This window comes from Malassezia pachydermatis (genome assembly GCF_001278385.1).
Source record: "Malassezia pachydermatis strain CBS 1879 chromosome Unknown scaffold6, whole genome shotgun sequence".
NCBI lineage: Eukaryota > Fungi > Basidiomycota > Malasseziomycetes > Malasseziales > Malasseziaceae > Malassezia > Malassezia pachydermatis.
Window position 1 is genome coordinate 500,598 of NW_017253143.1, and position 21,158 is coordinate 521,755.

Below are 21,158 nucleotides of genomic sequence, written 5' to 3' on the forward strand. Positions count from 1 at the left end.
TCTTACGAGTGAACCATGTTGCGTGCACGTCTTAGCCGGTGTGCGACCGCGCTTCCGCGCGTGTCGGGCGTGCGCTCTTTGCACCAATTGCCACCGATTCCTTCGGCCATTGCAGAGGGGTGTGAGCCGTTCCTCTCGAAGCGGACGACCCACCTTCTGTGGACGCAGTGGCAGGCTGGTCTTTTGCAACGTCTGAACGAAGAAGCAAAGGGTATGTGGTCCCATTTGTGGGTAGTCTTACCTATACAGGTACATTGCATGCGACAGAGTCGGTTATGGAGACAGTGATGAGCACGGCGCGTGACCGCCAGAAGATCTTGATGTTCAACTATGCCTCGTTGGCGTTGAATAACAGTTTCTTCTTGTCGGGTCTCATTCCTCACGAAGCACAGGGCACGCGTGCGTACCCACAGCCGTACACACACATCGGTGCGATCCCTACGTTCTACGGCAAGACGCTCGCTACTGCTATCGCTGATCAGTTTGGCTCGCTACCGCAATTGAAATTGGCTGTATCGTCGGCTGCCATGAGCATGGTTTCAGGCGGCTGGGTTTGGCTTGTCAAGGATGAGCATGGCCGTCTTGGTGTGGTGCCAACGTTCGGTGCAGGCACAGTGCTGGTGCAGAACCGCCGTCAATGTGGTCCTAGCGACCTTATCACGGCTGTGCAGGACGGTAAGATGACGCCCGATGCGGCGCCTGAGTCGTCAGCAGCTGAGGCATCGGGTACCTCGTCCAAGGCTCAGGCTTCGCCCCCCCTGAGCCGTTTCGACAATCTCTCGCGAAGCTCGGCGAACGGCGCGATTGGCCAGCATCTATACCCCCTGTTCTGTATTAGTGTCTTCGAGCATGCATGGCTCGGTGACTATGGCTTCTGGGGGAAGGAGCGCTACCTGACGCACTTCTGGGACTGTCTGAACTGGGAGCGTGTGGAGCGTCTTTGGGGCGACAACCGCGCGTAAAGTCGACACCTGGTTTATGGCTCAGGGTACGTAGTGTGCAGAATGCAAACATAGTCCCAACGTAGTATGGCCTCAATTTGGATGCCAGTCCTCGTTGTACCCATCGTAGTCGCCGTCGCCGTCACCGTGACCGCTTCTATCGTTGCAACCTCATGGTAGGCTGGCCGTCTGCTCGGTGTACCTTGCGCTGGGTGGAGGTGGCACAGGCTGCACATGACGCAATCTACACTCGCCCAATCCTTGGCCAGCCACACAGCCAGCGAGTGTTGGATTTTTGGCTTCGCATCCAACCGCGAAAGAAAGAGTACACTGTCCATCCGTTTGTCTGTTATTGCACAGGTGGTTCTTTTGCGCCGGTACACTCCCCCCTACTAGAGAACGTGGACAGATTTTAGCCATACTGGACTTGGTCCCGTTCATGTCTAGACCGAACCGCGCTGACCTACCCCCACGCTCCGAATCTGTGGCGTCATATCGCAAGGTAGCCAAACCTTCGCTGCACCTGCAGACGTCGCCCATTCGGAGCTCCTCATATGACCATGAATTGGCCACACATTCCAACCATGTACAGTATGTATCACATATGCTCGGCTCACAGCTTGCAGTCTCACATCGGCAGGTGTTCACGCGCACGCCAGCCGCCCATCGTCTCGCACCCTTTCTCCCAGGACCATGAGCCCCACGTCACGACCTTGGAGCCCTGCGATCCATTCACGTACCTTCGGCCGTGCTGCCGCTTATGCCGCTCAATCGCTGGTCGATGTGGTGACGCGGTCCTTGTCCCCTGTTGGCGCACAAGGCTATGCATCGATGCTCTTTGATGCGCCGACGACCATGTCGCCTTGTCAAATGGCCACCGAATGGGGTACAGCTGAAACAGATACAGATCCACGATTCTCTCCATCCCCTCTCTCCGCTGGGAGCACGCCCTATTCCCAGCGTCCACAATCGCGTCCTGTGCGTCTTGAGCCCACCGTGTCGGAACGCAGCGAATCCAGCGAGCATGCCATCCCGATGGAGTCCATTGTGGTGCCACAGGCACGCCGTGGGGCTGTCTTCCTGAATGCGCGGAGACGTCGCCGTCGCCGTCAACGCTCGCAGCGCTCCTTCCTGCAGGCATGGTCCATGCAGGTCATACTCATGCAGCTTCGGTCCTTTTTGCAATTATTGCTGCACCCCAAGGAGCTGTATAAGCATGTTCATCAGTGTGTGGCATCTCAGTGGAAGTGCTGGGACGAGTCATTCCGTGACCCCACTACGCACGCGCGTTGCTGGTGGCCTGATTGGCTTCGAGCCTATACGCCTCTTATGATCTGGGTTTGTGTAAGCCTGACCAGCACGTTCCTGGTCATGCTTTTCCATACGCCCTTGTTTCACTTGCTGAACACCCTTTCGTTGGCGCTGCGCAATATGGGGTGGATGGGCCGCGTTCTCTTTGGTTTGCTGATATTTATGACCACGTTCCCACCCATGCCGCTGTATTCTACGATGATCGTTCTAGCTGGCTATACGTTCGGTGTATGGCAGGGTTTTCTTGTGAGCTACATAGCTGCCCTAAGTGGTGCTGTGGCGGTGTTTATTCTCAGCCGCACATGGCTGCGTGGCTGGATGGCCCGCATGCTTACGCATGCGGGCAGCTTGAAACGTATCGTCCATGCGATTGAACTTGAGCCACGCTTGCTGTTTTTGATTCGTTTGGCTCCATACCCCTACAATCTGCTCAACACGCTGCTAGCAAGCTCTCATGTGCTTACATTGCGAACATATATGACATGCACAGCCTTGGCCCTGCCTAAACTCCTAGTCCATACGAGCATTGGCTCTTCCCTGGAGAGCTTTGCCACCTATCACGCCAGCCCGAAAGGCGATACCTCATCATCGCTTCCCACCAATGACGGCACATCCTCCTCGCCGGGCGTTCTGGTATCACATCCACAAAGGACGTCTCATTCACAGCGTACAGAAACGATTCGCCAGGTGGCTAGTGTTGTGGGCATCTTGCTGTGCATGGGTGTCTTTGTGTACCTCTACTTTGTGACACAATGCGCAGTCGACAAGTTTGACGATGGCCTTGACTTTGACTCTGTGGAGTACGACACGGTATCGGAAACGGATATGGAAACGGACGATACCGTCGAGGCAGAGGGCAAGGATTCGATAATGACAGACGATGTCGTGCATGTGCCATTGATGGCGTATGCGCGACGCGCAGACTCTCAGCCGCCTCATCGCCGAACTATGACACCTATGGAAGAACGTATGGTACAAGGGCCCTCCTGGGTTGAGTCCTACGATCTCGGATTAACGTCCAAGGGTATCAAATCGGAACCAACGTGGTCATCCCAGTCCATTGCGGCCCTCGAGCAAGCCGCTGAAGCAGATTCAAGGCATAGGTAATGACTCTCATTTCTAAAAACTTTACATATATATGTTGTTTGTAGGTAGACTACTATCTATTAGCCATCATAGAACGGATTCTAAGGCTGATAGCGAAGGAATACCTTATCATCACTCTTCGCCAGGCAAGCACTACCAAGCCTGATACCGCGTAAATGCCGCTACTTGCATGGTACAAGCACGGGATAAGGGAGCGGGCGGGGTCGTTTCATCCTGACATCGTCTGAAAAAGGCACACAACTCTCTTACATGAGAGTCTAAGGCGGAAATACAGTTCACATTCGTTCAGCAAGGCTGAGACCTATACGTGGGGGGCAAAAGCGAAGAAGTATCGCAGGCGCCTCGGTTCCGCGAACAAAAAATAAATGCGGCCTTGGCCCCACTTCCACCTGACCTGTCCCCTCCACCCCGCTATACAAAAAAATGCCACGGCCTGAGTACATTATCGAGCATATGGAAGAAGATGAACCGGATGCGCCGGCTCATTTTCCGCCATGGGCGCTGCTTGAGTACCGTCACATGCTCTACCATGTAGGCGAAGGCTCTACGGTGCATTTCACTGCGCTTTCCCAGGCATCGCTGGGCGCATTGCAAGAAGCGTTTTCGCAACCTCTGCATCCACTGACCAAGCCTGCCAAGTTTGAGCTCCATGCCGAGTCTGTGACTACGTTAGCGAAGGAACGCAACTGGGACATGAACCGAATTTGTCTGCTCGACCCCAAGGCACCGCTGCCTCTCTCTGTGTGTGATGCTGGGCTGCACGCCTCTTCGGCCCAGGCTTCGCACGAGTCCGCTCAGACCTTTACGCACTTTTTGTTCGGCGGAATCCTTGGTGATGACCCACCTCGTGACCGTACATCGTCTCTCCGTGAATTGGGCTTCCCAGGCCGTCATCTTGGCAGTGTGCAGATGTCGACCGATACCGCGCTGGGTGTTACGAAGCGTGTGGTGGAAGATGGTTTGCGATTGGGGTTGAAGGAATTGGACGGTCAAACGGGGGCCGATAAGGCAGAAGATGGTGTCGGTGCGCTATCGTTTGTCGATAGTCCTACCCTAGACTTTGGTCGTGGCGAGTCGGTATGTATGCACAATACGAACTAACCTCTATCTAGGTCGAGCTGCCGTATCGCTATCTCTGCGCTGACGAGAAGGGCACACCGCTGATGGCGCCAGGCATGCGCGACATTATTTACCGTGACTTTGACCGTGCCTTTGAGTTTTAAGTCGTGTGAGCGTTCACGAGGTAGACTTGAGTATATATTCAATGCCCTGCGATTGCAACTTGCGCTGGAATTGCTCTAGCCAGCGCTGCAGAAGCGGTACAGCCTGTGGCGCTGAGTCTGGGGCAAAGGAAGAGAGGTAGTCAAATACATTTTGCGCTGGTGTGAGTGTACGCGCTACGTACCAATCGGAGCAGCCAACGCAGAGGCTTGTTGCAAGAGCGAATCTGGGCTAGTTTTCGCAGCCAGAGCTAACGACTGGGAAGCTTGGTTAGGTGTAGATGTAGCAGGGGGGGCATTGCCTGTCAAACTCTGCATTTGGCGTTCCACATCTGCCAATGCTTCAATGCTAATGCCCAACGTAGCTGTGCGAGTCATACCTGGCACTGCGGCCGCCTCGCGTTTCGGATCACGAATCCGGAAAATGGCAGATGGTTTTGTATTCTGTAGGCAGCCCAGAAGTTGCCATTGGGATGGGGCTTGCGATCCTGGGTCCTTGGGCCACATTAAATGCACAGTAGCTCCGTACCCTTCTGGAAAAGGCTGCTCGCCCGTCATGAAGACCACGATGTGATTGATTTGGTCAGCTGCATCAAGCTGGAACACCGCATGGGTTTCGTCAATTTGCTGCGGCGGAGGCAGCGGCAAGCGCCCAGCCACCACACACGAAAACATGGTAGGGTCTGTGTACCTTTGATGTAGTGCTGGCCGCTGCCTCCACATCCTTCCACGCCGCCACGGCTGAGCGCCACCAGACAGGGTCCTTTTGTGACATTCATCATGCCCGTATGCCTTGTACGAAGCAGCATTAATATCGATGAAACCTTTCAAGGTATGTACTTACATGTCCTAACCCTTAGTACCACATATTGTGCGTCCAGGCGAGACTATGAGCTCCTCAGGCATGTGGTCCCGCCCGGGCGGCAAGGGAGCCAATGTGGCTGCAGCGCTAGGTCTTGCAGGTGCCCCTGTCAAGATGCTGGGGGCAGTGGGCAAGGAGGCTACATGGCCCCTTGACTGCTTGAAAGAGCGCCATGTCGATACATCGCATGTGCATGTGTCAGACTCTGTGCCTACGGGCCGCGCCTTCATCCAGGTCTCTACGTCAGATGGCGAGAACTCGATTGTGCTATTGAAGGGAGCCAACTTCGTGGAAGAGACGAGTTTGAACGATCCAGCGGCATGGATCGGCACAGAAGAAGAGACATATGTGGTGCTACAAAATGAAATTCCGTTGGAGGTGACCAAGGCGTACGCGGCGTATGCAAGCGCACGCCCTCATGTGCGTGCAGTCTTCAACCCGAGTCCTATGCTATCTCAAGATGAGCTGCGTGCCTTCCCATGGGAAGGCATCGACGTACTCATTGTCAATGAGGGCGAGGCTGCGGATATGCACGAGGCGCTTAGCGGTCGGCCTGTGGAGGCCTCGGCGGCGAAGGCCCTGGCGGCCCTCCCTGCGATTGCCTCGATCCAGTGGATTGTCGTGACGTTTGGCAGTCGAGGCTCGGCGGCCGGTGTGCTCTGTGATGGTTCACGTACATGGGTCGATGTGCCAGCCACCAAGGCTGAGCGTGTGGTAAACACCACAGGAGCTGGAGATACTTTCACAGGCTACCTAGTCTCTGGCATTCTCCGCGAACAGGGAGCTGTGACTCCAGAGCGTATCCACGCATTGATGACGCGTGCCTCGGTTGCCTCGGCCATGGCTGTCGAGGTGGACGGCGCAATGGAGAGCATCCCTGCCGCGGCGGACGTGGAGAAGCGTTTGTAGGGCCCATAGAAGACCACGTGGCACCGCGACGCGCCAGGCTCGTTCACACGCGCGCGTCGAATCTGACGACGTCGCAGCACGACTCGGCGCAGGATGGTGGCCATGTCGCCTGCGCGACCACGAACGCCTCCGCCGCGGCTTGTACGCGGTACGGTGACGCCAAGCCGTGCCTCGCACTTTTTCTTACCGCGCGCTTCGCCGACGCCTGTGACACCACCTACGTTGAGGCAGACACAGGTGTCCATTCACGATTCGACGCCGTACTTGGAGACGCCTACGCACGATACATGGTCGAGTCCATCGAGTGCCCTGCATACGCCGAGCAGCACAACGTCGGAACACGCGTGGCCGACGTCGCCTACGTTGGGATGCAAGCGGCGTCGTTGTGACGAGGTAGCTACACCCAAGCCGCCTAGGCCAACCCTTCGTCGCTCTGCCCTGGCGCTGATGTCTCGTCGTGATCGCAGGTCTGTGCCCTTTTCTACGATACCCTACTTGTCGTCGTTCCAGACCTCCGACGACCGATGCTTTTATCTTCCCTCCGGCTGCGTCGAGCATGGCATGGCGACGCCGTTGAGTGCCGCCTATATGCATGGCGCCAGTGCCTCGAGAGATATACCCCAATACCTGGCTGTGGGTGACGAGGAAGGCCGTGTTCATGTGCTCGATACCCAGGCACCTTCTACGTCGCAGGACCATGCCATCCTCTCTACGTCGCCTGCCATTGTCAATGGCTCGGTGTTTGCTATGGCGTGGCGCCCTGATGATCGGGTGATTGCGCTAGGCGGAAGTGATTATACAGTCTCCCTGTGGGATCTTCAGCACGAGGTATGTGATGACGCTACTTACATCAGATTTGTGTACGTGCCTACGATGCGCATCAAGGCAGTCCTCGTGCGTTGGCATGGGATCCCTTTAGCGACGGGACGATCGTCACAAGTGGGGGCCGCGATGGTTCGATCTACGTGTGGGACCTTCGCATGGCTGAGGCGGCACTGCATCTGCCTCGTGCACATGGTCCACGCCGACGTTCCCGACGGCAGGCGGAGGCGCATACCGCCGGCGTCACAGCCTTGGCGTACGTGCCGAATGGTCAGCTGGTAAGTGCGTGTAGTGATCATGCCATGGTCCACGCATGGGATCTTCGTGCGACCAACCGTGTCGTGAGCACGAGTGCGGATGCGTCCTGTGAACGGCCATGGAACAAGCGCTCGCATGGTATATCCTCGCTGGCCGTCAGTGCCTCGCGACATCGCGTGTATGCGGCTTGTACCGATGGCTGTATCAATATATTGGATGCAGACGATGTGCATCGACCTCTTCCGACATGGGAAGCTTCGGCTATGTACATGGACGTGCAGCGACAAAATACGCTTTATGCGCGGTTGGCGATGCATGACGACCGATTCCTTGCACTGGGCTGCAATTCCGGCGATGTCGTCCTATGGGATGTAGCGCACCTGCCACGGAATCCAGACACAGGGCTCGCGTATACGGGTGTATGCCTTCCACGGGCGCATGACTACAAGTATGTACGAACGAGATCTAACATCGCAGTGCGGAAATCAATGCTGTGACATGGAGCCGTGGGCCTTATGGCCCGACCTTGGCATCAGTGAGCGACGACGCGACAATCCGTACATGGCGCTCTGCTTAGTGCGAGAAGCCATCACGCTCAATGACCGCCTTTGTACTCTCGATCAAGCCAGCTAGTTTGTCCATACCCTCTGCAGGCGCCACGCCGACCACACGACGTTCCTTTTCCAGGAGACCATGCATTTCCTTCGGAAGGACCTGCGTCTGGAAGAATGCCAGCGCCTCCTTCTCGCTGCTGTCGCTCGCGATGGACGAGACGACCGCTTCCGAGAACTTGGCTGGATGCGCTGTTGAAAGAATGATTTGCGGCACAGCCTGGCCATTCGCAAGACGGTTCGCCGTCTCAAAGGCCACAGCCGTGTGGGGGTCAATAAGGTACGACGCACGGTTGTCCGCCGCGCGGTAGTAGCGCAGGATCGTATCGCGCGTCTCGGCATCCGAGACACGCTCGGAAACAAAGTCGCGGCGTGCCAGCGCGAGCTGCGCGTCCGACACCACCATACGACCTTGCGTCTTGAGCTCCTGCATCCACTCGGAGACCTGACGACCGGCATCCTCGTCCTTGTCGGCCGCTGTTGAGGTCTCTTTCGCAATGTAGAACAGCAATCGCTCAAAGTTTGACGACACAAGAATGTCCATCGCCGGGCTCAGCGTAGCGCGAACATCGCCCGCCTCTGCCTGCTTCTCGTAACGACCTGTCGCCCAGAAGCGCTGCAGAATGTCGTTCTCGTTCGTAGCCACGGCCAGCGCAGCCATCGGCACACCCAGACGCTTGGCATAGTACCCAGCGAGGATGTCGCCAAAGTTGCCTGTCGGCACGACAAACTGCACTTGGTGTGGGTCGACCTCCGGGGCCTTGCGACGCAGCGCAAAGAAGGCAGCAAAGTAGTACACAATCTGCGAGAGAATGCGCGCCCAGTTGATACTGTTGATCGCACCGAGGTGGTGCTTATCGTTGAACGCCTTGTCCGAGAAAAGCGCCTTGACAATATCTTGGCAATCGTCAAACGTGCCTTCCACGGCGAGGTTGTGTACATTCTCGTCCAGAATCGTCGTCATCTGCGCCTCCTGAATCGGCGACACACGGCCTCGAGGGTGCAGGATAAAGATATGGACATTGGCCTTGGAGCGCAGGCCGGCAATCGCGGCACTGCCAGTATCACCACTCGTTGCACCCACGACCGTGATCGTATGGGGCGTCGTTGTGTCGCGCATGTTACGGCGCTCCAGGAAGTATTCAAACAAATTGCCAAGGAGCTGCAATGCCACATCTTTGAACGCGAAGGTAGGGCCATGCCACAGTTCCAAGCACCATTCGTGTTCCGACACACGGTGCAGCGGCGTCACATCCTCGTGGCGGAAAGTAGCGTAGCTCTTCTCGATCAGCGCACGCAAGTCCGACGATGGGATACCGCCCTCCTCCTCGGTCGTCGGGACAAACAGGGACACCACACGGAACGATAGCTCGACGAACGAGAGATCGGCCCACGCCGTCTGCCAATCTGCCGGCAGCTGCGGCATCTCCGCTGGAACGTACAGACCACCATTCGGAGCAAGGCCACGAAGGACTGCTTCCTCAAACGTAAGGCGCTCAGCGCCACCGCGAGTACTCAGGTATTTCATGCTGGCACGACGATGCACGACCTTAGCCTCGCTGCGCGCCGCTTGCGAGGCTTTTGACTCACTCCCTCACGCCCAAGCCAGCGACACTGTCACGTGCCAACGTGGGGTCAGGCTTCGTACACGCCGGCCGGCCGATCCAACGACGTGGACAACGGCGCTCGGACCCACCATGGCGAAGCAACCTTCAGCGTCGACACGGCCGCTCGTCTGTGGACCTGATGCTGTCGATGCTCCATTTCCATGCTACCTGAGCGGGAAAGTAGAGCATGGCTTTGGCCGTGGAAGCAAGCAATTGAACTGCGCCACTGCGAACTTAAACCCCACGGTCATGGATTGCAACGCCAATGACCAAGCGCACCGCCTGCATGGCACTGGGGTGTTTTATGGGTGGGCGCAGGTGCGCGTTCATGAAAAAGACATGTATCGAAGCAACGACAGCAAGGTGCACCCGATGGTGATGAGTCTGGGGTGGAATCCGCACTTCAAAAACGAAAAGAAAACGATCGAAGTGCATATCATGCACGATTTCCAGCACGACTTTTATGGCGAGGAAATGCGTGTCATCGTTTTAGGGTACATCCGCCCTGAGCTGGAGTTCAATGGACTTGGTACGTAGGCCAGCTCTACTTACCGCAGACGAACTGATCGAGCACATCGAATGGGACAAGAAAGTGGGTCGGGCCTCGCTAGACCGTCCAGCGTACCAAGCCTACAAAGACGACCCCCTATTTCACTAACTGGATGTAGACAGTGTTAGATATCCTTCATCTTCATTGACCATACATGTATCTAATTATGAACGACGCATACTAGCGTCGAAATCTGTGACCTGTTCATCGACATCATGCACTAAATCCGTGTACGACATCCATGAGAGGCGCTTACGTTCCTTGACCTGAGACGACGTCGACCGCAATGGAACTTGGCCCTGAGGTACTTGCAAATGCGGCATCGCCGCCACGTCAGGCATGTCTTCGGCCCCTGGTGCAGGCACCGTGTGTCGAGAGCCACGAAGGCCGGCGGTAAAGGAGACGGGGCGTGGTGGCGGCACAGAGTGAGAGCGATCCGCGCTGCGATCACCAGCCGGCATATCCAGCAGTTGGTAACGGAACTTGGAGTGGCGGTTGTCATCAGCGTGAGGCTGCAAAGAAAAATAGCTGGAAGACGCAGCTGTCGACATGGGCGAAGACATGGGTATGCCAGCCCCTGTGTATGAGCCTGGTGTGAGCATCGCAGTTTTGTCTGTTTGGATATGAGCCATAACATCAGCTAACTCATCAAGGCTGTGTGTCACAGTCGCCGCTTGGTTATCGGGTATGATGGCACCATCAATACTCAGACTGGGGCTCATAGACGGAGCGAGAGATTCCGACTGGGAGCCAGGTGAGGCAGACAAAAGCATCGATCGACGTGAGCCGGCTTGCGATAAGACAGACGGACTCGTGGGCATGTATATGTTCGAATGATCCGACCGCAGACGACGGTGTCCATAGCCACCCCCCTGTGTGCGCCCCCCCACATGACTGCCATCATGCGAGAGCCCACGACTGAGAGTTTCACCGGGACGAAGAGGCGAAGATGCCCGCGTCGATTCACTACGGGGCGAAATGATTTCCAAGGTAGAATCACCCACAATAGCATGCGCAGCGTCATGGAGCACAGAGGGCACAGCCAAGTCAATCGCTTCCTGCGGCCGCAAGGCATGCGGAGTGCCATTAAGTTCAATATCGCGCTCAAAGATGTTGTTTGTATCGGGCGTTCGTCGACGTGCAGCTTGCGCGGAGGAAACAATTCCAGGCGACAGGATGTGTGCCGACAAGGGCCTTGGTCGTCCACGGCTAGGGCTCAGTCGCTGGTCTTGCAGGATGGGTGAGCGTGGCATAGGCGGCGGCGTAAGGATATGGGCTGACTTGGGCCGACGATCATACATGCTGCGTGACGAGTCAGTTGGGAGGTACGATCGCGACGCTGATGGCGAAACGGGGGCAGTGCGTTGGCGTCCCGATACCGGCATCGAAGGGAAGTACTGAGAGTTGTCATCAGTACGAGCGCCAGGAGAGCGCGTCGAAGAAGGCCCGCCAGGACTCCATGCAGGTGCTAGGCTAGATGGGAATAGATGAGAAAGCTGCGACACTTCATTGGGATCGTCCGGCATTTCATTTGCGTAAACAAGCGAGGGGGATACAGGTCCGTGAGGCGAGTAAAGACTCGATCGATGCGAAGAGGAAGGCCGCATGGCAGAACCGTCTGGCGACGTGTGAGAAAGGCCAATACGTGTCGGCGCATGCTCACGCACAATGCCATGGGAAGCGGACCCTCGAGTAGGCGACGAGGCCGTTGTCCCACTAGGCGTAGACATGGAACGCGGTGGCATCAAAGAGAAGGACCACGATACGTTCAGGGAAGAGAATGTGGGGGAAGGGGGGGAATGTCGTCAAGTCCCTAGGGCCAAGCCGCAGCAAATAAACAGAGGAGGGTCCTGCTTGCGTAGGCGTGCGTTGAACGAAGACACAGCCAAAAGCGAGCCGCTGAACGAGCCACTTCGTCGATGACTAAACAAAATAACATCAACGAGATGCACGCCCCGCCCCTTCTCACCACACGCGTCGCGTAGGCGATGCACAACCGTTGGCCTCTGCCACTTAGTGTGCCGTGTATAAAGTCTCTACCTACTCTACCACATAGTCCGTCACCTCAAACCCGAAGAGCCAGCGCGGTCCGGCGCACACAGGCCCAGTTGGAACGACAGTGGTCCCTGTATGGTCACGTGATGGAAGGGCCTGTCATCACGTCCCTGGCGTGCAGACGAGAATCGCCTTCCATCCAACCCCAGCATGTCTGAAGGGCCGACTCGATTGTACGTGGGCCGTTTGGCACCAAACGCCACGCGTGACGATCTCGCGGACCTCTTTAGAAACGTCGGTGTACGTATTACGTTGCAAGGACATGACTTACACATCCAGCGCATTGTCGATATCCGTGTTCTGAACGGTTTTGGCTTTGTTGAATTTGGCGATGCTCGCGATGCGGACTATGCTGTGCGCGTATGTATTTTTTTCTTCTTCTCACGCATATCTAGGACTTTGATGGTACCATGTTCATGGGTGACCGCATCATCGTGCAGCCTGCCAAGCAGCCTGCGCGTCGCGATCGCGACCGGGACGATTACGGCCGTGGACCGCGTGGCCGTGACCGCGACCGCGATGGCTACGGCCCACGCGGTGGCTATGAGCGTGGCCCACGTCAACCACGTGGACCTCGTCGTGGTCAGTACCGTTTGATCATTTTCAACCTGCCGGAAGGCACGAGTTGGCAGGATCTCAAGGACATTGGTCGCGACCATGGTCATGTCACCTTCTCGGACATCAACCCGGCTCATCCTGATGAGGGTGCCCTGGAATTCGACAACCGTGACGACTATGAGCGTGCCCTTGCTCGCATTGAGGGTACGGAGTTCCGTGGTGTTCGTTTGCGTGTTGAGCCGGATGGCGAAGTTCCCCCACCACTACCTGCCGATGAGGGCTACGTCGACCGCCGTGAGCGCAGCCCTGACAGTCGTTACCGTTACGATGACTACCGTTCTGGTGATCGCTACCGTGATGAGCCGCGTGGTGATCGCTACCGTGGTGACCGTTACCGTAGTGACCGCTACCGTGACAACCGCTACCGTGACAACCGCCGCGATGCGCCTCGCGAGGAGCCTGAGGCACCTACCGATGCGCCTCCAGCACCGGTGAATGAGGAAGGCAGTGACGTGCCGCCGCCACCGCCCCAAGAGGAGGCGCCTGCTGCGCCTGTGCCTGCGGACGAACCTGCCTCGGAACCTGTGGCCGAGCATGCTGAGCCCACTACGGAGGAGGCGGATCCTGCACCGGCGCCGGAGGCGGAGACGGCAGAGCCTACGGAACCGTAATAATAGGGCAACGCGCTCGTTGTGCAAGCCATTCTCTTTCTCTCTATGTAGTCTGTATGAATGCCTAAGCTTCCTGGAACGAGAAATGGAAAAAGCGCTCTCCACCGGCGCGCGCCTAGATATACAGCGTGCGCCACGTGCTTATTAAGCGCGCACGGCGTGCGTTCGTCCACGTCGTGCAACGCGTGCGTGCATCGAAGCGCGGCGCTGCCCTCCTTTTCGCGCGCGATGGATCGTGTACGTCGATCGGCGAGGATGTATTCCCCGTACGACTCGACCCCTAGCAAAATGGGGTCTAGCGTAACAGGCACGGGACGTGCAGGATCATCAACGGAGATACCAACAGCCACATCGCGTGGAAAAGCCGTGGATGGGATGTGGGTGCTTGGTACGAGTGCAGCACCTGTACGGCCTCAAGTACGGATTGCGCCAGGCCAAGCGCTATATTCCACGTATGCTAGTCGTATGCGGGCAGGCACCACAACGCTGATGCAACCGATTTATACAGGGGGCCATGAACTTGAGGCCAGCACGTCCTTGCGTCATCGAGCGTCCTTGTACTACGAGGACGATAACACGGATGATTCTGATGAGTATGTCGACTCGGAAGAGGAAGAATACAGTGCCCAACGCAGTAAGCGCTCACGTGGAGAGTCAGAAAGTGGCCAGGCGGAATCACAGGACATACATCCCACAGACGTTGAGGCGCAGGCTGAATCAGCGCCGCCTGGTAGTCAGCTAGGCCTGCCCGTCCCTAGCAACCGACTTGTGGTCCGTCCAGCCACCAGAACACAGCATGCATACTTTAAGGAGCAACAGCTAAACCAGCAAGGGGAAACCCCCGAGATTTTGGTACCGATTCGCATTGAATTTCATACAGATACGCACCGAATAAAGGACGTATTCATGTGGAATTTAAACGAGCAGCTGGTCACACCGTATCAATTTGCCCAAACCTTTCTGCAAGATCTGGCTTTGCCGACACAGCCGTATGCCACTCAAATCGAAAACTCGATCGTCCAGCAACTCACAGATGCGAAATCAGTACTCGACGCCGATGGTGAAGGGCTGAGCCGTATTATTGAAATGAAATCGGCCTCGCTGGAACGGAAGCGGCAAGAAGTCGAAGCACAGAAACGCCGTATGGCCATGGCCCAAACTCAAGCCACGGGTAATGTCGATGCCAATGGAACGTCGTTGCCTCGGAAACGAGGACGGCCACGTAAATACCCCCTCGAGGCATCAAAACCCGTTGCACCTTCCACGCCAACAGCGGGTACACCGCCTGCAGTGGCAACACCTATCACGCCATTTGCAGAATCGACACCTGTGGTGCTAGCAAGGACCACCCCGTCTCCACCAGAGACACAGACATCCAAGTCGAAAGAAGAACAAGATCCTAAGGAGCAGGAAAAAGCCCAGATTCATGCACGACTGGCCAGTATTGATGCTGAAGACGATATCCGTGTCATTGTGGAATACGAAGTACAGCTATCACGGCATATGCTACGGGATCGGTTGGAATGGGATTTGGGATCCTCTCTCACCCCAGAGGCGTTCTCCAAGACCCTTCTACGTGACCTGGGCTTGCCACTTGAAAGTGGGGTCCTGATTTCGCATGCCATCCGCGAGCAGCTCCTTCATCACCGTCGCGCCGCCCAAGATTTGGGTTTGTTTGGAAGCGGAAAGATTTACAAATGCACGATGGACGAGCTGGTGGCCATCAACAAGATGGAGCAGCAGCAGCAGCGCATTGAAGCAGGAATGGACTTGGATCTGCCTGAAGAGAGGGAGGAAGACGAAGCGGCCCAACACCGACAAGCTATGGAAGCGGCCATACGCGCTGTTGAGGCTGACGATGTGAGCGCTCTTATACGAGCAGAGTCTGCACCACCACATACCCGCAGTCGGCGCATGGCAGCCGGTGGTCTGACCATCACAGATGCCTCTATGTCGGTGCCTTTTGTGGTGCCAGATGCCTCTTTACCACTACCGATACGACGTCAACAGGCATTGGCAACGCTACGAGATCTACTAGCCCTAGGCCCTCGTCCACTCGAAGGTGTATGGCGTGACTTTACTGAAGCATCAGATTTCGGTCCATTACTGGAATATCTAAGTGATGCAGAACTGGAAAAGATGGAAGAAGCTCAACTCCGAGCTAGTCGGTACGTATCATACTGCGCCCAGGAACGCGTGCCTAACAGCTCATCAGCCGTAACCGCCGCGACGCGCAGCGCGTCGGACGATCGCGTCGATAGCCACGTGGCTAGTCACGTGAAATGTAGCTTTAAGAAGTTCTCATGTAAATCACGTGTGGGTCCACAGCGCTTCCTTGTTTCAAGGGTGGGCACGCCGCTGCGACCGTACTCTCTGTCCATACTTGTTCACTATGGGTGCGTAGAGCCATGCCGTTGAGGAGCTTGAATACTAACACAGTAACAGCTGTCGGCAAGAACAAGAAACTCTCGAAGGGTAAGGGTAATAAGAAGCGTGTCGTCGACCCCTTTACCCGTAAGGAGTGGTACGACATCAAGGCTCCGGTCTTCTTCGAGAACCGCAACGTCGGTAAGACGATTGTCAACCGCTCGCAGGGTCTGAGTATGTATCCTTTGGCATGACCTAACATCAACAGAGAACGCCGCGGACTCGCTCAAGGGACGTATCCTGGAGCAGTCGCTTGCTGACCTGAACAAGGACGACGAGCAGGCTTTCCGCAAGTTCCGCCTGCGTGTGGATGAGGTGCAGGGCCGCAACTGTCTCACCAACTTCTTCGGTATGGACTTCACTCAGGACAAGGTCCGCTCGCTTGTGCGCAAGTGGCAGTCTCTGATTGAGGCCCACCAGGACGTGAAGACCACCGACGGCTACCTCCTCCGTGTGTTTGCCATCGGCTTCACCCGCCGCCGTGCCAACCAGGTGAAGAAGACCACCTACGCCAAGTCGTCGCAGATCCGTGCTATCCGCAAGAAGATGTTCGAGGTGATCCAGCGTGAGTCGTCGTCGTGCGACCTGCGTGAATTCGTGGCCAAGCTCATCCCTGAGGTTATGGGCCGCGAGATTGAGAAGAGCACTCAGGGCATCTACCCCCTGAAGGATGTGTACATTCGCAAGGTCAAGGTGCTCAAGCGCCCCAAGTTCGACGTCGGCAAGCTCTACGAGCTGCACGGTGGTGCTGCTGTCGTTGGTGCTGAGGACGTTGGTACCAAGATCAAGAGCGGCGAGTTCAAGGAGCCCGAGCCCCAGGCTTCGGTCTAAAAAGGAAGAGGTGCTTTGTATAGCAAACTAGCGCTGGTTTGCTATTCGACGTCTCTTTTCATGACGGAGTATGCATGTCTGTTGTATGCGGCAAGTCGCCTTTTTCCCATCCTATAGCGATGACCTGACCGTATGGGCTATGTGCGTACTTAGTATAAAATATCACTTTTGGCGTATTTGTCGTGGGTGAAGGCTCGTTGCTGGCCCGTTGTAGCTTGGATAGAGTGGCCAGTCTACTCCGCCGCTTTCGAGACGGTGCTGCCTCAGCGGGAAATATGCCATGTGGCCATTCTGTTGGGCGTCTGTCCAAGAAACCATCATGGCGAAAGGAGCTCAGAAGCGCGTCGCTATAGGCAACGACCAGGCGAAGAAGACGTTGTTCTATGGATTCTTGGTCTCTAACACAATTTTCTTCCTCTCGTGCTCGCTTTGGCGTTCGACATTGACTTGGAGGACGATGGCGTTGTACGCCGTGTCGGAAGGCGTGGCGGCAGCTTTGGGCATGCAGCTTTGGACCATGTCTCGTCGTGGTGAGGACTTGTCACAAGCAGGACTGACTGCGTATGTATCCATGTATCATACTAACAAATATAGCTATATGTTTGACGTGATTTACATCACATGGTTTGTGCACATTACAACGGCGCTGTTGTCGCGCTACTTCTGGTGGACGTTTGCCTTGGTTCGTGGTGACGAAGCTGACCCACTTAGATCCCCATGTATGCGTTGTATCTCTTTTATGCCAAGATTTTGGAGCCATTTGTGCTACGGGGTCGACGTATGAATCGTACGGCAGTCGCGGCACCGTCCAAGCAGGCAACTGACTCCACCACGGAGCCGGGTCTCAGTAAGCGTCAGGCCAAGTTGCAGGCGCGCCAAAAGCGAGGAACGCGTGTCCAAATGCGCCGTGGCTAGGCTGCCTATTATTAACGCCTATCATGTAGAACTGTATACTAAAGCATTCATTCCTACCAATCGCTATGCGAAGGCACATGGAAGGATGCGGGCAGTGGGTAAGAGCGCGTTACGACGAAGGCGATGGCTTGGGTTTCGACTCTTGGGACGAAGGGGAAGGTGGAACAGGAGAGGTTGATGTTGTTGCCTTCTTCTTCTTGCGCTGCATTGCAAGTCGATTCGCCAATTGCAATAGCTCCAGCTGCCCTGGCGTCAGCTTCACAGTACCACTTCCACCAGCCTGCTGCTTCTTCAACAAAGCAATGAGACCTGCAGCTTCGGGGTGCGCTGCTAAGGCAGAGAGGGCAGCGAGTGGATCATCACTCTTATCTGCTGCTTTGCCAGGACCAGCAGAAGAGGAGGCGGTATTGGGGGGTATACTTGGAACAGAGGGCGACGCCGTTCGTGCCTCAGGCGCCGTAGAGGACGATGACGTCACCTTGGGCGCTGACTGCGATGACATGGAATTGGATGCAGTATCGCTAGGCAATGTAACAGGTATGCGAGGCACTGTAGGCGCTTCCAGCCGTTGATCGTAGGCCGAAAGAGAGGATGAAGAAAGCACGGGAGGTTTAGGCGTGGTTCCCAAAGTGGATGCACTGCTGGTGCTTGACGAAGGTGTGGTGCTCAAAGGCGGTACAACACTACTCGTTGCTGCTGCTGCTGCTGCCACGGCGGCGGTCGCCTTCGTCTCCGACGAAGCCGTGGGTCCAGGCCCTTTGGACGTAGCAGTCTTTTTGAGCTTCTCTTTGAGGTGCGTGACAAGATACGTTTGTAGCACCTGTAAGGCTTGTTGAGCGCCCAAACCCTCAATGTGCTTCAATTGATCGCTGGTTAGGTGGCCAAAGACAGTAGGGCTAAGATAAAGTTTGCCTTGATGATGGGCAATGGGAGGAGTTTCCAATAGGGACTCGATCGAGCCTGGGGTGCCTTTCCCTTTGGCAGCCGCTTGCTGCCGCTCAGCGTTCGGTGGAATGCCCACCACAAGGGGAATACGAGGCATGGCAGGTTTGGCCTCAGGTGCCGCAGGGGTCGCTGATGTGGTCGAAGACGAAGTGGCTGGTTTCGACAAGGACGCCGGGACAACGGGCGTACTCGCACTCATAGCAACGTTAGCACTTCCAACACGCTTCGTGTCTTGGAGGGAAACGGAGGTATCGTCGGCCGCCTTGGCCGATGTGGAATCATATTTCGACGCTTCCTGCGACTTGGCCAAGTCGCTGGTGCTCAACGTATAGAAAATACCTTTGCCAGGCTCGTCGGGACGCCGAGGAATCTTGCAAAACTCACGACTCGTGCCGATCGTATGCCGAATCGAGCTTTGCCAATCACGTCCTGTCTTACGACCATTCTGACTGAACCATGGGTAGGTATTTTGCAGCCATTCATACACTTCTTGCAAAGTAAACTTGTGTCCCTTCTTGGCACAAGACTCGGACGAAAGCGCATTGGTAATGAGCTGCACATTCGACAAGTCAGGCTTCTGGAAAGCGGGCATAGATCCCATCACATTGGCAGCCACGGCGAGGGTGGACAATGACCCATTGGAGCTGGTGGCACTCTCCGCCATAGGCGTGTCATCATCCTCAGAGCCCAGCTCTTGAACAGCATCGTTAGATTCAGGCTTGATGGATTTGCTTGCGCCCTTCCCGCCCTTGGACTTTGCCTTACTGCCCGTAGACGTTCCCGCATCTTGTGCCTCATTAGCTCGACGACGCTTGGCATCCGACACACTCTCTGGTGGGCCATCCGCCGGGGAAGCGGTAGAGGCCGTTTCAGAATGGGAGCGTTTCATAGGGCTCTTTGTCAATTTGACACGCGGTTTCAAAACAAACTTGGGGGCAGGTGTCTTGGTCGCCTCAGGGATCTCCATGTCAGGCTCTGACAGTTCGGACGACGACGCAACAGACACTTCCTCCTCGGAGTCGAGTCCCTCCTCACCGGTAGACACGGAGGGTGGCGGCGGTAAGACAAAGTAAAATACACGCTCTGCAATCTGAATCTTTGTCCGCCGTCCCAGAGGCACAACTCCATTCATGCTCACCCAAACATCATCGACAAATGCACCATTGCGTCCAAGCACTTCGAGCATGAAACGGCCTTCCTCTTTCGCACTTGTTGTGGTATCCTGTGCGCCGGAGGATGAAGTGTGGCTCGGTACACTGTCTTGTTTTGATGGATCGTTCGAGGAGGGCAGCGAAGGCAAGCCGGGGGTGAGTCGCATGTTAGCCCGGTAATACTCGGGCTGCACAGAGTAAAAGATGCGCGCGTGCAAACGTGATATAGATTTGAGAGGTCCAAGGTCAACGTCCACATCCTTCTTGGTATTCCACGACGGCATTGCATGGGTGGGAGCTTGGGGACGACGGCCAATGGTCACTTCTAAGGTTTGAATGTAGTAGGAGAAACCGGGAAATTCCAACTTGGCATAGGCACGGATCGGGCCATCCGACATGGGCTGGTCCGCACCGGCTGATGCATCAAGTCCATGCTGAGATGTTGAGGCATGCGCATTTGCTTCTTGGCTGGTCGTCACGCTTCCCTCCTTCTCGCGTGGGTCCAAAACCGCAATACTGCTGCTCCGCGACGAAGGCGATGTGATGCCAAGCTTCGGCGGTGGGGCGGAGCCTGACACAGACATCGCAAGTCAAAGCGCCGCAGCCAGCTACTCGATCCACGAAAGAGTGAAGGCTACGAAGACGCGCACAAGGGGGAGGGCCCTGCCACACACCGGATTCGTGATGCGCCCACGGTCCAGGAGACGCGACGAGGCTTGGTCCACTTTTCTTATGGGAATGACGCACATCCGTGTATTTATGATGTGGAATTATGCACCTGTCAATCCACCTACAGACGCGTCGCGACGCGTGCATCAAGACGAAGGCGTGGAGGGCGCCTCCTCTTGGTGTGCGCGTCGCTTTTGCTTCTTACGTTTGTTTTGTTTCTTTTTCCGCTCCTTATCCCATTTGGATTGCACGACACTAGGCGCTAGTGCACGAGAGGTTGACTTGGTACTAGAAGGCGCCCATGCTTTTTTGATAAGCCATTCCAAACGCTGGCTCATTTGCCGCCGCGCAATCTCTCGATTCTGTGCGCGGCTACGTGTAGCCTGACATGTAATACGTGTACCGGTAGGTAGGTGTGTGAGCTCGACATTGGTAGATAACTTGTTAATAGCTTGGCCACCCGGGCCTGATCCACGGATAAATCGCTCACGAAGATCTGACTCGTCGAGTTCAATCGGCTTTTTCTTGGAGCCATCACGAGCAAACGCATACCTTCCCTGCTGGAACCAAGTTGGCACGGTGCCTGGCTCTACATGTTCGTCTGTAGATGGGCAAGAAGACACACTCTCAGCACTGTCATCAGCCATGTCGAGAGAAATTGTGTCGTCCAAGACTCTAGCTGGGGATAAGTATGCCACACATAAAACGTACATGCCAGCTTCTTCTTCAAGCCAACGA

At 56.0% G+C, this 21,158-nt stretch overlaps 14 protein-coding genes across 14 annotated transcripts; 9 read left to right on the forward strand and 5 right to left on the reverse strand.

Moving 5' to 3' along the window:
• Positions 1–15: 15 nt before the first annotated feature.
• Positions 16–962, forward strand: Malapachy_0201 (manganese superoxide dismutase; the record flags this gene model as incomplete). The annotated part of the gene is made up of 2 exons (XM_018134732.1): positions 16–211; positions 250–962. 2 exons carry the CDS (start codon positions 16–18, stop codon positions 960–962), a joined length of 909 nt encoding a protein of 302 aa, XP_017991178.1.
• A 672-nt stretch (positions 963–1,634) lies between these two features.
• Malapachy_0212 (hypothetical protein) lies at positions 1,635–3,359 on the forward strand (the record flags this gene model as incomplete). The annotated part of the gene is made up of 1 exon (XM_018134743.1): positions 1,635–3,359. The coding sequence occupies one exon, from the start codon at positions 1,635–1,637 to the stop codon at positions 3,357–3,359; it is 1,725 nt and encodes a 574-aa protein (XP_017991149.1).
• A 423-nt stretch (positions 3,360–3,782) lies between these two features.
• Positions 3,783–4,582, forward strand: Malapachy_0206 (hypothetical protein; the record flags this gene model as incomplete). The annotated part of the gene is made up of 2 exons (XM_018134737.1): positions 3,783–4,436; positions 4,472–4,582. The coding sequence occupies 2 exons, from the start codon at positions 3,783–3,785 to the stop codon at positions 4,580–4,582; spliced, it is 765 nt and encodes a 254-aa protein (XP_017991173.1).
• A 13-nt stretch (positions 4,583–4,595) lies between these two features.
• On the reverse strand, positions 4,596–5,254 carry Malapachy_0233 (hypothetical protein; the record flags this gene model as incomplete). Its single annotated transcript, XM_018134763.1, has 2 exons — positions 4,596–4,738; positions 4,765–5,254. The coding sequence occupies 2 exons, from the start codon at positions 5,252–5,254 to the stop codon at positions 4,596–4,598; spliced, it is 633 nt and encodes a 210-aa protein (XP_017991110.1).
• Positions 5,255–5,359: 105 nt separating this feature from the next.
• Positions 5,360–6,350, forward strand: Malapachy_0198 (atp binding protein; the record flags this gene model as incomplete). Its single annotated transcript, XM_018134729.1, has 2 exons — positions 5,360–5,411; positions 5,440–6,350. 2 exons carry the CDS (start codon positions 5,360–5,362, stop codon positions 6,348–6,350), a joined length of 963 nt encoding a protein of 320 aa, XP_017991060.1.
• A 93-nt stretch (positions 6,351–6,443) lies between these two features.
• Positions 6,444–7,927, forward strand: Malapachy_0246 (wd40 repeat-like protein; the record flags this gene model as incomplete). The annotated part of the gene is made up of 2 exons (XM_018134775.1): positions 6,444–7,178; positions 7,205–7,927. 2 exons carry the CDS (start codon positions 6,444–6,446, stop codon positions 7,925–7,927), a joined length of 1,458 nt encoding a protein of 485 aa, XP_017990999.1.
• Positions 7,928–8,003: 76 nt separating this feature from the next.
• Positions 8,004–9,569, reverse strand: Malapachy_0224 (threonine synthase; the record flags this gene model as incomplete). Its single annotated transcript, XM_018134755.1, has 1 exon — positions 8,004–9,569. One exon carries the CDS (start codon positions 9,567–9,569, stop codon positions 8,004–8,006), a length of 1,566 nt encoding a protein of 521 aa, XP_017991012.1.
• Positions 9,570–10,362: 793 nt separating this feature from the next.
• On the reverse strand, positions 10,363–11,928 carry Malapachy_0269 (hypothetical protein; the record flags this gene model as incomplete). Its single annotated transcript, XM_018134798.1, has 1 exon — positions 10,363–11,928. The coding sequence occupies one exon, from the start codon at positions 11,926–11,928 to the stop codon at positions 10,363–10,365; it is 1,566 nt and encodes a 521-aa protein (XP_017990945.1).
• Positions 11,929–12,403: 475 nt separating this feature from the next.
• Positions 12,404–13,482, forward strand: Malapachy_0203 (serine arginine-rich splicing factor 4; the record flags this gene model as incomplete). The annotated part of the gene is made up of 3 exons (XM_018134734.1): positions 12,404–12,493; positions 12,533–12,613; positions 12,649–13,482. The coding sequence occupies 3 exons, from the start codon at positions 12,404–12,406 to the stop codon at positions 13,480–13,482; spliced, it is 1,005 nt and encodes a 334-aa protein (XP_017991176.1).
• A 375-nt stretch (positions 13,483–13,857) lies between these two features.
• Malapachy_0244 (snf5-domain-containing protein) lies at positions 13,858–15,743 on the forward strand (the record flags this gene model as incomplete). Its single annotated transcript, XM_018134773.1, has 2 exons — positions 13,858–15,650; positions 15,698–15,743. The coding sequence occupies 2 exons, from the start codon at positions 13,858–13,860 to the stop codon at positions 15,741–15,743; spliced, it is 1,839 nt and encodes a 612-aa protein (XP_017991001.1).
• Positions 15,744–15,874: 131 nt separating this feature from the next.
• On the forward strand, positions 15,875–16,740 carry Malapachy_0194 (40s ribosomal protein s1; the record flags this gene model as incomplete). The annotated part of the gene is made up of 3 exons (XM_018134725.1): positions 15,875–15,878; positions 15,922–16,083; positions 16,118–16,740. 3 exons carry the CDS (start codon positions 15,875–15,877, stop codon positions 16,738–16,740), a joined length of 789 nt encoding a protein of 262 aa, XP_017991114.1.
• Positions 16,741–17,197: 457 nt separating this feature from the next.
• On the forward strand, positions 17,198–17,655 carry Malapachy_0256 (hypothetical protein; the record flags this gene model as incomplete). Its single annotated transcript, XM_018134785.1, has 3 exons — positions 17,198–17,301; positions 17,335–17,422; positions 17,452–17,655. The coding sequence occupies 3 exons, from the start codon at positions 17,198–17,200 to the stop codon at positions 17,653–17,655; spliced, it is 396 nt and encodes a 131-aa protein (XP_017990966.1).
• Positions 17,656–17,764: 109 nt separating this feature from the next.
• On the reverse strand, positions 17,765–20,335 carry Malapachy_0263 (fork head transcription factor fhl1; the record flags this gene model as incomplete). Its single annotated transcript, XM_018134792.1, has 1 exon — positions 17,765–20,335. One exon carries the CDS (start codon positions 20,333–20,335, stop codon positions 17,765–17,767), a length of 2,571 nt encoding a protein of 856 aa, XP_017991014.1.
• A 231-nt stretch (positions 20,336–20,566) lies between these two features.
• Positions 20,567–21,067, reverse strand: Malapachy_0239 (rf-1 domain-containing protein; the record flags this gene model as incomplete). Its single annotated transcript, XM_018134769.1, has 1 exon — positions 20,567–21,067. One exon carries the CDS (start codon positions 21,065–21,067, stop codon positions 20,567–20,569), a length of 501 nt encoding a protein of 166 aa, XP_017991105.1.
• Between the last annotated feature and the right edge of the window lie 91 nt (positions 21,068–21,158).